General features: G+C 44.7%; 1 protein-coding gene across 1 annotated transcript in view; it reads right to left on the bottom strand.

Annotated features, from left to right (window-relative positions):
* nlk2 (nemo-like kinase, type 2) overlaps positions 1–17,476 on the bottom strand; it is a 101,082-nt gene that overhangs the window by 49,658 nt on the left and 33,948 nt on the right. The window contains exons 2-5 of the mRNA XM_084019976.1: positions 14,462–14,591; positions 11,420–11,475; positions 4,469–4,575; positions 3,141–3,226 (exon numbers count right to left, since the gene is read on the bottom strand). Coding sequence (XP_083876102.1) covers positions 3,141–3,226; positions 4,469–4,575; positions 11,420–11,475; positions 14,462–14,591 — 379 coding nt within the window. The remainder of the gene's footprint in view (positions 1–3,140; positions 3,227–4,468; positions 4,576–11,419; positions 11,476–14,461; positions 14,592–17,476) is intronic.

Raw genomic sequence — 17,476 nt, 5'->3', positions numbered from 1 at the left:
GGCAAGGTTGGAGCTAATGCCACAGACAACAGAAAAGTCTGCCCCCCCCACAGTCAGATAAACTTCAGCTGTAGGATAGACATGCTCATCTCCATGAATACAACTTATACATGAACTGTCTTCCCTCCATTTATCCCTGGGGACCAAACTGGACAAAACTACGGTCTGAAAACATACAGAGTCAAGTAATGCTATTTCACGCTTTCCATTGATCAGAACTGGAGCTGTACGGCCTGCATCCCTCACTGTACCCACTATGACTGGTCTCGGAGCGGAACAGAGGAAAGATGGTTTAGTGTGGCTCAAAGCTGGGCAAAAGGGTTTTGTGTGCCCTAAACCATTACAGTGGTAACACCTGACATCGCTTTTAGAGGCTTGGGGAGGGGACTTTTTAACATAGCTTGTGGCCTGGGGAGTAAACTGCCTCTCACTTGAAAACCCTCTACCTCGTGGTTGACCATACCCCTGTTCACCCCCAGAGGACTTACTTGAATGGACCTGGTGGTTCTCCCAGCCAAAAGTGGCAGCTCGGCTTCCTTTTCTGGCTGATGTGAAGACGTCAGCCAAGCGTGCAGCTTCCTCTGCTGTCTTAGGGTCATGCTCTCTGATCCAGATCTCCAGCTCTGGATGGACCATCCTGAGGAACTGTTCAAGAATAATAGTCTCTACTAGTTCTTTAACTGTTGATTTCTCTGGCTTAACCCATTTGCAAAAGATGTCTTTTAGACGCACATACAGCTCCCTTGGAGTTTCACCAGGCTCAATCTTGAGGGACCGGAATCTTCTGCGGTAAGTATCAGGTGTAATTTCATATTTTGCCAGAATTGCTGCTTTAACTTTTTCATGTCTTTCAGATTCTTTCATGTCCATCAGAACATAAGCACTGCGTGCTTTGCCGGTGAGCAGAGGGACGAGACGCACAGCCCATCCCTCTTTCGGCCAGTGACAAACCTGGGCTATTCTCTCAAATGTGGTTAAGAAATGCTCAATATCATCATCTGGGGATAATGGCAGTAGTTTGGGTTCCCTCTGTCTGACAACCCAGCTTGCCTGGCTCATCATTTCATCTGGGTCATCAGAATCACCATCATTTCCGTCTATTCGTGGGCGCTGACTCTCATCCATAGTGTCCAGCTCTGTTCCTTGTTCTTCACTCCTCATGTTTCCTTGTTGCTGCATTTTGGAGATTTGATACTGCATGCGTCTCCATCGCTGTTCTTGAAGAGAGGACTCTTTCTCTCTTTGCTGGTCTCTCTCCGTTTGTGCTTGCATAAGTGATTTCACCAGACCTGCTAATTCATCCAGCTTGCCATCGGTCATGGTGTCTGGAGCACCTGCTGCGCTTTGCCCCTCATCTGGTTCTTCTTGACCATTTTTCTTCCCTTGCTTTGGCATTCTTTGCTGTAACGTGGATCCCACTCCTGACACCACTTGTGAGAATGACCACAATTACGGCTGGAGTGTACAGCAAAGAAGGAACCGCAGTCAGGTTTAGGGTGAGCAACAGAGGGGTTTCTTTATTTACCCATTAAGCATCCTGTACCGATACATTGTCAAAATGGCACCTATTTATAGGGTGTCGCAGCTAATGACCCTAGAAGAGTCCATCCGCTGGGGTCCACTGCCTACCCACATGTTTAACCCACCCTTTTTATTTCTATATTTCCACCACATAATCACTAACCTATATACACACCCTCATTTACCTCTACTAACAAAGAAAAAACACATATCCACTTCCTATTCCATTTACATTGATACAATACACACATCAACCACCCCCACAGCAATTTACACTTGGTTGTCCCCGGAACTATAAAAGCAGTGTCCGTTTCCTGTGTCTCCCAATTAGGACTGATGATGTGGGCGGGGTCGCCTAGTTCGCAGCCTATATATGGTTCCTGGTTCCAGTGCTCGAGGCTTGTCGCTTTGCTCTACACCTGCTTGCTGCGTCTGCGTCAAAAATACGTGACTTATACATTTTTAGTGATTTTTTCTCTAAATCCCCAGATGTGTTCCAACAGTGGAACAACATGTACAAATATAAAAACAGCCTTAATAATGTGTATCTTTGTAAAGTGTATAAGTTGTTTAACACTGACACACGTCATCAGCACAAAGATTCACACTATTCAGTTTACCACCTCATATTACCTACAAGGGACACATAATACATTCATCCATCCATCCATTATCTACCGCTTATCCTGTATTCAGGGTCGCGGGGGGGCTGGAGCCGATCCCAGCTGTCATTGGGCGAAGGCAGGGTACACCCTGGACAGGACGCCAGTCTATCACAGGGCCCATAATACATTCATCTTCAATTAAAAAAAGTACAACAAACATCAAAGAATGTTACCTTTATGTTAGCTTATCTTTTTCTAAATGTCCATGTGCTGCCTGCATGCTTTCATTATTTGCCATTTTTCTGCTAATTCTTGTCTAATCAGTTATTTAACTAACAGTTATAATATATAATATATATGAAATGTAAGACTCCTTATTAACAATTGTGAAACAGGTGGAGCAGCTAAAAAAAACCTGTGAAGAAGAGATATTTTGCTGTTGTATCACTCAGCAGCTTGAATGAATATGATTATAATTATAATTTCTGAATATGGTTCATTAGCATCCATTAGTGTGTTCACTGAAGAAAATGATTATGTTGCATCACTGTTCTTCATATAATGAACACCGATGTAACTACTGTACAAGGCGTAGTTTGCAGCGCTGCATTGTATCTGTAGGAGCCTAAATGCAGTCATCTTGATGAGAATAAGTTAAGAACATTAAAAGGAATAAGGATAAGGATACTTACTTTATTTACAGTTTTAAACATATGGTTTGTTTATAGCGAGGCAATAAGTACATGTTTGGGTAATTTCAATATTTGGCTTCACCTACAGTCTAAATAGCAAAGAATTTGACAATCAAAAGCAACAGTACAAACACCATGTAGAATGCCCGTGGAATTGACTCCAAGTCTTTCAGAACCTGAATTGAACATCAGAGGCCTTCAAAGTATGACATTTATTACAAGTCAATAACACTGATGTGTGTTATTGTGATGTCTTCTTAATTCGGTTGGATGTGGATTTTCACTCACATGTTCAGTGGACATGGAAAAAGGTGTCACGCACCTTGAGCACACAGTTGCTGTTGACCAGGAGGTTGCCAGGTTTGATGTCTCGGTGAAGTATGCCAGCAGAATGAAGGTATTTCAGTCCTGGTGGTAGGGATGGTGTAGGAGGTAGAGACAACAGGACAGAATATTACAATCCTGTTTCCATAACTCATAAGGGAACCAGCACTTGTTTAATGGTTGAGGGAGTGTGATCTCTTGTACAGGAGTTCAAACTGGCATAATATGTAATACATTTTATCAATGTGTATCAGACGTTGTTGAACAGTCATGAAATTCTGCTGATGTATCACTAATGTCTCAACGCTACGACAGGAAACGGGCAGCGCCTACAGGATTCATAGGAAAGATGTTAAATGCTCCATATTAGGATGGAATAGGAAACAAAGCAAAGGGGGTTGGCCAGACATCTGTAGAATTTATATGTTATATTGTAGTTAATCTATACGCTGAAGCCGATTCAAATCTGTCACTTACACCAGGGGTTCACAAAGTACTTTGACTGAGATATTCTGCTTTTATCTTATAGTAAACTGTTTATGTAAAATCATATCATGGTCAGGCTGTTCTGTTCTTTTGTGTTGTCATTATGCCCGTGTTTGGATATGCATATTAGTGTGTTCATCCTGTATGTTCTTATGTTTCAGTCACCTCTGGGGATAGTGGGGGACGTGGGCTGAAAGGTTTGGGAACCCCTGACTTACAGCATGAATTCTATAACAGCATCAGAATTCAAGTAACAGCTGAATGACGATTGGTTGTACTGTCATGTATTCTAAACTCTTTTTCACGCAAAAGTCTAACAAAACAAGGAAGAAGGAACTATAATTACGAGAGAATAAAAACAGTATTTTAGATTTAATCAGCCTGGTTAAAAACATTATCATTTTAGTTTCAACAGTTATTTGAATTTAAGTTGTGCAAGAGCTCATATGACTCTTCATATAAAACCTAAATAATCAATGCTTCAACATTTTACAGGTGTTCCAACTGTTTATAATGATTCAAGGCTTTATTATCGTCATTATACAGGACTCAGCCCCTCACGCTCAACAAACAGATAATGTATACAGACAAAAATCATATACAATTAATAATTTACTTTGATATATAGCACCTGACTCGCTTGTTTTATGGATGGTATGGGCTGCTGTCACTCTGTGGAAGCACTGAACTGACAATGCTGAAGAACACTGATATTCATTTGACTGACTGCATAGCTGCACATTTCATCCTTGTTGCTATCGGACTGAAAACATAGAGCACATACTTGAATTAATGTTACAATGACTAGAAGATGATCTGAGAGAGACATGAGAAACCCACCTCGTAGAATCTGATAAAGAAAGACTTTGGCGTGGTCTGAGCTCAGAGGCTGTGGTGATACAATGATCTTATGCAGGTCACTTTGCATCAGTTCAGTCACCACATAACTGACCAATGGCAAGTTAAGGGGAAAAACATGAGCACATACAGCAGACCACACTAAGAACCATTGGAAGATATTCTTGATATTCTCCAGTTGTACTGGCCCACTCAGCCTCCATGTCCCAACCTCCCCCAGGATGCACAAAAAATCTACAGTTTGGCATGTTGCTCATCGCCATCTCGGAATATTTGCAACCGAACCATATTTGGACTGCGGAGGAGCGACGGAGGGTTCTGAAGAACACAAGCAGCAGATAGATCCATCTGGATTCTGGTGTGAACAAAGATAGCTTCATAGTTTAAGGTCAACTTTACAGCTAAGTGATAAAGTCATCTTAGTAGCTAACTGCATTGGTAGCGTGGTAGCGACCTGTCAATCACAAAGGAGTCCTGCCCTAAATCATCCCCTGCTTTCTGGTCTGTTTATGGCTTCTAATCATTATATGATTCAAGAAACAGACAATTCCACGTATAGCCAGTGGTGTCTATGGTGTCAATATCTTGATATCAAATTATACAAAACAACTTTCTGTAGTGTTCTCTGTAGTGGTGATATCATATGACATGGTTATGTAAGTTTTGTTGAGACTGTGAATGCTCATATCCTCTAACCTCTCCTCTCTGGTCAGATGACTCTCCCGTTCTTGTGTTTTCCTTCCTGCCCTGATGTGTCTCACAGTGTCCCTCCATCTTTTGGACACAGCATTAGTTTCCATTCTAGCTGTTTATCCAAAAAGCAGCCTGAGGAAAGCTTTGAGTGAAAGCTTCTCAGCCAATCAGCGGCTTCTACCCCACGTGTGGACTCTTAAGCCTGCCCACAGGCTGCATCGTCACAAGCAAGTGAAATCAATGATTTTGGCGTGCAATGAGACAGACACAGACGGTAGCTATTAGCTAATATTAAACGTCACCATGGCCCAAGTGTACGAGTGACGAGTTACCGTCCAGCTCAGCCGCGCTCTTCCCATCAAGTCCTTCCATAGCTGTATTAATTTAATTATTCGTTTTCCTGCTTTGATGGGCTGCACGGTGGTATAGTGGGTAGCACTGTCACCTCACAGCGAGAGGGTCCTGGGTTTGATTCCCGGGTTGGGCCCGGGTTCCTTCTGTGTGCAGTTTGCATGTTCTCCCTGTGTAAGCGTGGGTTCTCTCCAGGTTCTCCGGCTTCCTCCCACAGTCCAAAGACATGCAGGATGGGGATAGGTTAATTGATGACTCTGATGTGAGCGTGAATGGTTGTTTGTCTCTATATGTCAGCCCTGTGATAGACTGGTTACCTGTCCAGGTGTACCCCGCCTTCGTCCAATGACAGCTGGGATCGGCTCCAGCCCCCCCGCAACCCTGAATACAGGATAAGCGGTAGACAATGGATGAATGGATGGGTTTTCCTGCTTTGTGTTTAGCAGCTGTTCAATGCTGCTGTTATTTCATTTCGATACAATTCTGTGTAGGGACCTCACCATCAGGACTACACAATGCGGCCTACACGGAGGCCCAGAAGCCTTCACATGCGGTCAGAACAAAGGGACGAAGGGGATAAAGAACTACAACTGCCATTTTGACCAAGGTGCGAAGTGCAACGTCACACAACTGGTGCCCTATTGGCTGACAACCACAGGTACCCCAGGGGGTCCCCAGGAGCAGCCGTGAGGTATAAAACCCGGCGCCGCCTTAAGAACTCTCTCTTCCAACACGACGTTGCAACAGGAGGTGAGCTCCTCCACCGCAGCACACCGCTGCAACAGGAGGCGAACTTTTAACGTCTGCAGCGTTTCCTTTGTCTTAGGCTACAGTCTTTTCCCAAACTCGCTGGACGAGCGACAGATTGTTTTCCCCCGTTTTCCGCGACTCGCCCCTTTTCTTTTACTCGATTTTGGATCCTGAGGAGATCGCCGCACCCGCGCGATTCTTTGTTTACCTGCAGAAGAGGAACGAACGGTTCCTTTATTTCAGCGACCAGCCAGAAGGGTAACCTCTGCGCCCCGCTCCTGTCTGAAGTCAGCTGACTAATCGCCAAGCCGTGCGATTCTATTGTTGCCCGCGGAAGGAAGGAACACAAACTGTTTTCTTCATTCGAGTCGACCATCGAGAAACTTAACTGCTACGCCCCGCTCTCGTCTGGACTCAACCGACTCGCCGCACCCCCCGCTGCCGCCGAGGACTCGCGAACCACAGCCCGCCGCCGTCGCGTCAAGAAGCACCGCCGCCGCACAAGACGGACTTACGCACATCGACAAAGTAAGAGGCTATCAGTCTGGGCAGAGACATAAGTTTGATAGTGTAGGATATGCTTGTAATTCTTGTTAACGTGTTTTAAGTTTTGATCACGGACCGCTGAGTCCGTTGCTTTCTGTGTTGTTTTATTTGAATGCTGATTGTGCACCCACGCCGCTGGGTTTCATTTCAGTAACAGTGTGTGTCCAACCTCAGACACATTCACGAGCTCAGTAAGTGATCTACCACCAGTTAAAAGACCGGGGTCCCGCTAAACGAACGCCAGTTCATTCACGAGCTCCCGTGTGATGGTAATAGCTTACAGATCCTTTGTGCATTACGCATGCATTCTCTCTCTCTTTGTTCCGGCTAACACACATGTGCACACACATACACCGCCCCCACACGCAGGGCTGGACTGGCCATCGGGCATATCGGGCATTTGCCAGAAGGGCCGATGGCGATTTTGGGCCGAGCCTTTTTTTTTTTCTTCTTTTTTTTTACTAATGGTACTAGTGTTATTAATGGTATTAGTCATGATACCTATTCAGTGTTGAATGGACTTAACTAGCGGCTCTAATAATAGGCCTAAACAGGAGGGCAGCAGCGCTTATTATAAGGGAATCCTCGCGGCTGGTTTGGTTCATCAACGTTCTGTTTTCCCCCGTCGCCATGGCCCCGCCGACCCCCCTTAGCTGCGCGAGTTTGACAGTGCGCGCGCAAGACGCTGCAAACAAAAACCATTAACTCTACTGTTATACAATATTGTTTTCCTCTTGTGCACCACTTGCTGCAGTGCACAAGACACCTGAAAATGGCTCTGCTCAACACACGTTCACTCAGCAATAAAACTCTCATTCTGAAGAATACATCACTGACAATAACTGGACTTCTTCTGCATCACTGAAACCTGGCAAAAACCCCTGGACTATTTTTCACTTAACCAGATCACACCCACAGGATTTACCTACACGGACAAACCCCGCCTTGAAGGGCGGGGAGGTGGTATTGCTGCCATCCACAGAAACGACATCAAAATCACCACCATCTCCACCCCAGCCGCCCCGTCCTTTGAACATCTTGCCCTAAAACTCCCTGGTCCTACTCCACTTGTCACTGCCATTATTTACTGCCCTCCCAAACCAAATCCCACCTTTCTCTCAGACTTCACGGATTTTCTCACCCAGCTCTGTGCCATCTCACCCTCTGTCCTCCTCGGAGATTTTAATCTTCACATCAATGACACCAACTGCAAACCTGCCACTGAATTCCTGGAACTGTTACACTGCTTCAACTTTACACAGCATATCAACTTCCCCACCCAGTCCCATGGTCACATTCTTGATCTGGTCTGCTCCACTGGACTCACACTAAACCATCTCTCCAGCATCAACCTCCACATCTCCGACCATCTCGTCATCATCATCGACCTCAACATCCCCATCCCTATCCCAAAAGATAAACGCAAAATCTCATTCAGAAATATCAAGTCCATCAACCCCTCAGCCCTCTCAGCCTCTCTCACCGGTGCAATATCTACCTCTCCTCCCCCGTCTGATGATCCCAACGACCTTGTGGACTACTACAACAACACTCTCTCCTCCCGTCTCAATCTACTGGCTCCCACTAAAACCAAAACAGTCACCTTCACCCACTCAGCTCCCTGGTACACCGCAAACGACAACTGGAAAGACTCTACAATAAAACCGGCCTAACAGTTCACCTCCACGCTTACACGGACTTTCTCCACATATACAAAACTGCTCTCAACACAGCCCAGTCCACTTACCACTCACACCTCATGCACTCTGGCTCCAACAACCCCAAGACTCTTTTTTCCACAATCAACAAACTTCTCAACCCCCCCGATAACATCTCCTCGGCTTTCACAGTGGACACATGCAACTCCTTCCTGTCATTTTTCCAAAATAAAATCAACAACATCTACAGCAACCTGACCACCTCCCCGGCTCCCTCAACCCCACCACAGGATCCCACCCCTTCACACTCTCAGTGCCTGTCACAGTTTTCCCTGCTGTCTCCCATGGACCTACCTCAACTCACTAACGGCATGAAAACCTCCACCTGCACCCTAGATCCCATCCCATCAGCTCTCATCAAAACCTGTCTTCCATCCATCACCCCACTCCTTGTCAAACCATAAATTCCTCCCTCATCTCTGGCTCTGTCCCCACTCCCCTCAAACTTGCTGCTGTCACCCCCATCCTCAAGAAACCAGGTCTCAGCCCCGACATCATGTCCAACTTCCGGCCCATCTCCAATCTTCCCTTTCTGTCAAAAATTCTGGAACGTGTCGTCGCTGCTCAACTCAAAACCCACCTCTCCTCTTATCACCTGTATGAACCATTTCAATCTGGATTCCGCCCACAACACAGCACCGAAACAGCCCTCCTTTTTTTTTTTTTTTTCTTCTTCTTTGTTTTATGATGTGAAGCACTTTGAGTCTGCCTTGTGTATGAAATGTGCTATACAAATAAAGTTGCCTTGCATTGCCTTGCCTCCTAAAAGTCACCAACGACCTCCTCCTCTCCTCTGACTCCGGCCACCTTACCATCCTCATCATGCTTGACCTCACTGTAGCCTTCAACACCATCAACCACTCCATTCTCCTCTCCCGTCTGGAAAACTACTACAACATCACTGGCACTGCACTCTCCTAGCTCCGCTCCTACCTCACCAACAGACAACAATTCATCAACATTAATAACTGCACTTCCTCCATTGCTCCTCTGTCCCAAGGCGTCCCCCAAGGTTCGGTGCTTGGTCCTCTTCTCTTCATCCTCTACATCCTCCCCCTCGGCAACATTATTCGCAAACATGGTCTCCACTTCCACTGCTACGCTGACAACGTCCAGATCTACATCTCCACCAAATCCATCACCACAGCCACCTGCTCCATTCTGACCACCTGCCTCACTGAATTAAAAACCTGGATGCAAAACAACTTCCTTCAACTCAACTGTGACAAAACAGACATGATAATCATCGGCCCCAAATCCCTCATCAAAAACATCCACAACTTCACTCTCTCCGTCGACAACTCCACTCTGTCCCCATCCCTACACCTGCGCAACCTTGGAGTCATTTTCGACAGCAACCTCACATTTCAACAACACATCAATCACACCACCAGGACTGCCTTTTTTCACCTCAAGAACATTGCCCGTCTCCGCCCATCGCTCTCCTTCTGTGCTGCCGAAACTTTGATTCATGCATTCATCACATCCAGAATAGACTTCTGCAATAGCATCCTCTACGGTTCACCTGCCAAAATCCTCGACAAACTGCAATACATCCAAAACTCTGCTGCCCGCCTCCTCACCCACACCCGCTCCCATGACCACATCACTTCTGTTCTGCAAAAGTTCCCCAACGCATCGAATTCAAAGTACTCCTCCTCACCCACAAAGCCCTCCACAACCAGACCCCTTCCTACCTCACCGACCTGCTCCACCATCACTCTCCCCCCCGTAACCTTCGCTCCTCCGACACAAACCTCCTCACCCCACCTGCCAGGACCAAGCACCGTACCTGGGGCGACAGAGCCTTCTCAATTGCTGCCCCCTCCCTCTGGAACTCACTACCTGCACACATCCGAGCCTGCACCGACCAGCCCACCTTCAAATCACTCATCAAAACCCACCTCTTCAGAATTGCCTTCAACCCCCAATAATCCACTATTTCATTTCATCTGTATTGACAAGATCACAAACTTATTTTTAAATGTGCGTGCTTTTAAACCATCTTATAACTGCATATTACATCTTTTTAACCATGTTTAACTTCACAGTATATCTTTTTAACCCAACTTATTTCTTAAGAATAGCCTGCTTGTTTTTAATGCACGCACTTGTAGCCTGCCTGTTTTTAATAGTACTTGTTTTAATTGTATTGATTTTTTATTATATGTAAAGTGTCTTTGAGAATCTTTTAAAAGCGCTATACAAATAAAATGTTTTATTATTATTATTAAATGCAGCTGATGCCGGTCGGATTTCTCTCTCACCCCGACTGCAGAACGTCCCCGATCCCAAACTGCTCGGCGATCGACATAAACATAAATGCAGAGAAACAGACCCTCCGAAGATATAATTCCATTTCAGTCTTTTTGTGTATTGAAAGTTCAAGAGAGATAAATTAAGTTACTAAGTTACTTGGCTTACTGCCAAGGTGTATGTCTTTGTCTGCTTTAGCACTGAGCTGAGGACAGCAACACAAGCGGAGATGAATGGTGTTTTTTTTTTTTTTTTTTTTGCTTATTTTAACTGGCCCATCCAGTTTTCTGGACGCCCACCCAAAATCAAAATCCTGATGCCGCTAGTGTGCCTAAAGTGTTTAACCGGCGCAGCATGCTACATTTCATTACTGCTGACTCACAATGGAGGATCAACAACTAGAGAAAGAAGACCATTCAACTGGAAACCTTGGAATTCTGTAATTAGGAACAACCCTGCTGAGGCCTAATAAATAACTGATTATTTTTAAACACTGATGAGGTACCACAGAGCCATTCCAATACCTGAAAATAATCCATGGTGTCTGGCCACAGATTTAAAAGGAGTTTACAACATAATCTCTGATTCCATCTTTGAGTCATTCAGTGGTAAAGGATACATTTCTTCAAAGTAGTCGATGTGTGGAGGTTGTAGTATATCCAGAGCAGACAGCACCTGAGGAGAGAGTTAAGCTACGTTGTTTAGGTTGATACCAGGTCACCGACAGAGACGACCCAAGAAAACTGTGGTCTTCGTTCCAGTCCTGCTGATGTTACACTACTGAAAGAATGTAATCAGTGTATGTTTCTGTTGGGGTGGCTGTGGCACACGGGTAGAGCGGGTCGCCCTGGAACCGGAAGATGGGCGGTTCAATCCCTGACTCTTCCAGCCGGCAAGTGTCCTTGGGTAAGACACTGAACCTCTAGAAGTGGGCTGTGCCGCTGGTGTGTGAATGTGCATGAATGTGCTAGGTTATCCCCTGGGCCCAGTATTTCAAAACTTGTAACCCGGATCAGAATAATCCGGATAATGAAATCCTCATTTTCTCAGTCATGGATCAAGGTGATCCTGCTGACTTTATCTGAGTATTTCAAAACACTGGCCAGGTCGATCATCGTGATCCCGACCTGGCTGGATACGACTTACCAAATCTCAAGTCTCCGCCTCCGGATCTGAAACATGGCGGACTACTTCACGGAAGGGAGCACGACTTTCACGTCAAAAATGTAAGTTTACCGTCGTCTAATGTTGAGCGGTTTAAGGACCATATGAACGCCAACCAACATATCGTGCTAGCTAACTATATGAATTGTCACGTACTTAAAACCAGGCTGTAGCAATCTCTAATTGAGCCGCGGCCGTGCTAACGGTAGCTAACTCGGCTCCATTGACTTGCGTATTAAGCAGCTAGCGGGCTAGCGGTAGCTAGCTTTGTTTACGAATTTTGCGGTCCATAGTTTGATTTACAAGGTAATTAATCTGACATTATACCATAACTGTTTAAACTAACATCATCCTGTTCGGAGTTTATTAGCGTTACGTCATTGGCAACACAGCCAGTGGTGGACAGTAACGGAGTAAATTTACTTAAGTACTGTACTTAAGTACATATCCAGAGGATTTGTACTTTACTTGAGTATTAGATTTCCTTCGTACTTATTACTCTTACTTGAATACATTTCCAAGACAAATACTTTTTCTTTTACTCGAGTTAATTTCTAGAAAGGCTGAAAAGTACTCGTTACTTTCAGGTCTGCTCTTTTTTTTTCTTTCTTTTTTTTAAAAATACTATTGGACACAAGCTGTGTTTGTCAAAGAAGGAACCCTATCACAGTGCACGCTCTCCACTGGGATCTACGTAAAAGCGGAAATACGTAATCCCTCCCCATAAGGATACCGCCAAAGCAGCCACGCTCTCGACTGTGTTTGTCAACACAAAACCGCGACAACGGCTGAGTCTCAGACTGAGTGTGATAGTGATCCGGAGGAACTTTCAGAAAATGTTAGAGCTATGTTCGATGCAGCATACGACAGTGCAGTTTCCTTGGCAATATTACACTGTAAGATACATTATGTTAATCTAGTCATACTATCCATCCATCCATCCATTTTCTACCGCTTATCCTGTATTTAGGGTCACGGGGGGGCTGGAGCCGATCCCAGCTGTCATTGGGCGAAGGCAGGGTACACCCTGGACAGGTCGCCAGTCTATCACAGGGCCAACATGTAGAGACAGACAACCATTCACACTCACATTCACACCTACGGGCAATTTAGAGTCATCAATTAACCTATCCTAGTCATACTAGTTAAAGGTATATGTATTGTATTATATTTTACTCATCTTGTGTGACTGTAAAGCGCATAGCAGTGGTTGGTATTTACTGGTGGTGCAGGAAGACATGAACCCCCAAAGACTTTTTTACACAAATATTTATTAACTATGTTAAGCCTAGAACCATTCATTTTATTTGAAATTTACTCTTACTCTTACTTTTACTTAAAGTAAATTTAAAAGCATGTATTTTTGGATACTTAAGTACCTTTAAAAGCAAGTACTTTTTTACTCTTACTCGAGTACCATGTCGACTGAGCTACTTTTACTTGTAACGGAGTAAATTTTGACCAGTAGTATTTGTACTCTTACTCAAGTACTGGGGTCGAGTACTCTGTCCATCTCTGAACACAGCAGACTTAAAATAGGCTACATGTAAAAAAAAATAGGCTACATGTGTACAGACCAGACTGCTACAGTGCTTTGGAAACCTAACATTACACTGTGTATGTGTGTTGTGTATGAATTATGCAGTTCATTCAGAAGTGTCAGAATGCTACAGTAATGCTGGGAAAATCATGCTGTTGTCATCATGCACACAATTTCTGTGACTATTGTGGATTCCAAATGAAGACAAAGATATTACTCATACTCCTTTCCTTTTTTCTACTTTCAGAGCCCACTCAGCTATTAAGGACAGGGTCTGTATGAGTGCTGGAAATCCTTGGAAATGCTTCAATTGCAGTGACAAATTGTTGGATTTTGCTGGAAAGTGTTTGAATTGTCTGTATTTGTCACTCTTATTTATAGCAGTTTCAAGAAATATAGCCAAACACTTTTGCTACACCTTAAATGTTCTTAAATTACTCCAATTTGTTTCAAGTAATGCACTGACATTTAGATTAAGTGTAATGAACATCTTGAGTAACAATATCTAGGAGAAGTGGAGCTGAGACATTGTCTTTGGTATCAAGTTGATCCAGATCTCTGCCTTAAGTTTTGAAATACCCAAATCCAGCCTTTTATCTGGATTCAAGGGAGGATTGGATTACCAAAGCTGAATCCTGATCTTCAGGATCAGGATTCTCTGGATTTGTGTTGAAATACCCAGTTTTCAGATCAGATCAAGATTTAATCCTATCCGACCAGGATAATCTAGTCAGATCACTTTTGAAATACTGGGCCCTGATGAATAGGTGGCACCTTGTGTTGCAGCCTCTGCCATCAGTTAATGGGTGAATGTAGACAAGTAGAGGAACGTGCAAGACTACAAAGGTGCTATATAAATGCAGGTCCTTTTACCACAGTCATTCACAAATGGCTCAGGAGCCATGCTTCTTCCTGGAGATGACACATTTTAGCATTTGTACTTAGCTCTGTACTTACGTTTTCATGTTTGAAGAAGCAGAGCATCTTCAGCTCCCGAAACACCCTCTTGCAAGAAACAAGGTTTTGGAAGACATTGGGCATTTTTTTTAGGGCAACTCGCTTTCCATCTCTGGGATCTGTCACTGACCTGGGTGAAGAGGACAAACACAATATTACCAAGATTCAGTGTTCAGTGTCTCCTTTAGCATTTAAAACTTCTATATTGTTGATCTTAATCAAATAATGTTATTAAATAAAGTACACATCTCTCTCTCTCTCTCTCTCTCTCTCTCTCACACACACACACACACTACTGTGATAAACCTAAAAGACTTTTAGCACGTCTACTTCCCAATGATTGAGACATGTCAGATTGCTGTTTTTAATAGTGCTTATAAACCTGATTGGTATATCATTAACAAAACGTCGTCCTGACGTTTCCGAATCAGAAATGGAGGAACCAAATGTTGTCCCCTGGGTCTGTGGTCCCCCAGAGGTCTACAATAGTAGCTCACATTAGTCTAGAGACCAGACCAGACTATGTGGAGAAACCAGAGACTGTCTGTGGTCCCCCAGAGGTCTACGATAGTAGCTCACATTAGTGCAGAGACCAGACCAGAACAGACTATGTGGAGACTGTCTGTGGTCCAAACAACAAGGTCTCTGCCGTATTTATGTCTACATGACCTTATTTGGAGTGTTTATTGAGCAGCTATAATGTTAGCATAGCATAGAACCCATCAACCAGACTCCATTCACCTTGTCAACCTATAAAACTGTTTTTAAGAGCAGTAAACCACAGACAAAATCCATCTATGAAAGGGTCATACGACATAATAGAGACACTAAAGGGGTCCTTTCTCTGTACAATTTGGGACATATTTCATGACTTGGACATTGACGACGCTGCTGAAACTATTACTGATTATACTCTATTCTGTGTTAGCTGTGTTGCCACAAAAAAAGGTTGTCACAGTGTATCCCAACAACAAGCCCTATGTAACTAGTGAGATTAAGGACTGTATTAATCGTAAGAAACTGGCTTTTAGAAACAAAAACTGGATGAGTATGAAGGCCATACAGAAGGGAACTTAATCACATGCTGAGGGAAGCAAGGAGAAAACACAAGGGGCCCTAGTTTCGTAGACCAAGCGAGTCAGCTTTCAGCGCACCTGCGCCGCGCCGACGGGGTGTGTCCGCCTGGACTTTGCAAGTTTGGTGCACCGCGCAGGCTCGCGCAGGCACACCTCCCGTCTCGCCCACCGGCGCAAGTGGGAAAGAGGGAGGAGAAGAAGACGTGAGTGGGAGACGAGGAGGAGACGAGGCGTGGACTGGGATTAATCCAGCCGATTCAGATCTTCACCAATCAAATGAGCTCCTCTCCTCTCCTTTAATGCGTTAGGGGAGGTTCAGTGCAAGTTCCGTCACTTGACAACCCGATGACAGAAGCAGCGCCGCTGCTCCCACCACGCGCATCACGCGCTGTGCGTGCGTATCATAATAATAACAATGCCGATATTATAAAAAACAGGAGAGAGAGAGGGAGATGTTTTGGTCCGAGAGGCTGAGTTTCCGTTTCGCGTGCCATCCGCCTTTGATCTGACGTCAGATGTGACGGGACAATCTATATAGATATAAATTCACGTGTTGATTCAATCAGTTGCATTAAATAGCGTTTGTTGTGATTATTTATTGCATTTAAATGTGCCTGGAACTGTGGAAACCTGCCTGTGAGGTCTCGGTGACGTGTACGCACTGCGCGCTATCAGCCAAACTTCCACTCCGCCAGCTGTGATTCGCATTGAATGAATGGACTTTAGTTACGCCTTGCGCCTTGCGCCGAAAGTAGACCAGGTTGGAGCTGGCGAGCTTTCAGCGCAGTCTCGGCGAGGCTTTTTGCCACGAAACTTCCGCTACGCCAAGCTGAATCTGTGACGCCTCCCCCTGCTGCGCCGCCACACCCATCTTGGCGCAGGCGATCCACCAAACTGCCAAACTGACGGTGCACAAGGCTGCGCGGGTCGAAACTTGCATTGCGCCGGCTCCGCCACCCTGTGCCGCCCTGCGCTGCGCCACGAAACTAGGGCCCAAGGACTCTATGAAGGCTGCCACTTATATGTCCACTTGCCCAAAACGTCTCATAATCAATAATGAACTTGAAATGGCAAATGAGCTGAATGATTTTTTCTTAAGATTTGATAAACAGGATTTCTCTTCTGAATGTAATAAAGTACTACAGTCTATTACAACTGATGCCTACCCAAAACTAGTAGTTGATCCTCTCAAAATACAGGCATTATCCAACCAGGTATGTAAGAGTAAATCCACAGGCCCTGATGGTATCTCAGCTCTTCTCCTAAAGATGTTTGCAGAAGAACTAACCCCAGCCTGGTGCCCCAAAGTCCCTGCCATCTGGAAAAAGTCTACCATTATTCCATACCAAAAAAATCCTGCCCCATGGAAAATAATGATTACAGACCGGTGGCATTAACCTCAATTGTCATCAAGTGCTTTGAAAAATACATGGTGACAAAACTAAAAGCAGAGATTGGGCCTAAATTAGACCCACAACAATTTGCATATAGGCAAGGGAAGGGCATGATGATGCAATCACTGGCATCACCCACCTTGCCCTTAAGCATCTCGAAGCCCCTGGGGCCTATGCGCGCCTTTTGTTCATTGATTTTAGTTCCGCTTTTAATTCACTTCAACCATACCTATTAATTAAAAAGATGAACTAGATGAGTGTAAGCCCCTCCATCATTAAATGGTTCCACTCGTTTTTAACTCAGAGAACTCGGAATGTCAGAGTTAATAGCATCTTCTCTGACTCAGGGTGTTTGGTGTAAACCACAGAGTTATGTTCTTATTTTACCAGGCGGAGTTAGAGAGTGTTCTGAGGTATGGGATGGCTGCTTGGTACGGTAACCTTTCTGTCCAGCTGAAATCAAAAATAGGGCACCTGATTTAATCCGCTATGAAGGTGATGGGGAGGTCTGGAAAGCTCCCCATGCAGTCCATCTACGAGCAGTC

The sequence above is a fragment of the Eutrigla gurnardus genome, assembly GCF_963514095.1.
Source record: "Eutrigla gurnardus genome assembly, chromosome: 10".
Classification (NCBI taxonomy): Eukaryota; Metazoa; Chordata; class Actinopteri; order Perciformes; family Triglidae; genus Eutrigla; species Eutrigla gurnardus.
Note: the sequence above shows the minus strand (reverse complement) of the source record. Positions and strands in the feature narration are given on the sequence as shown.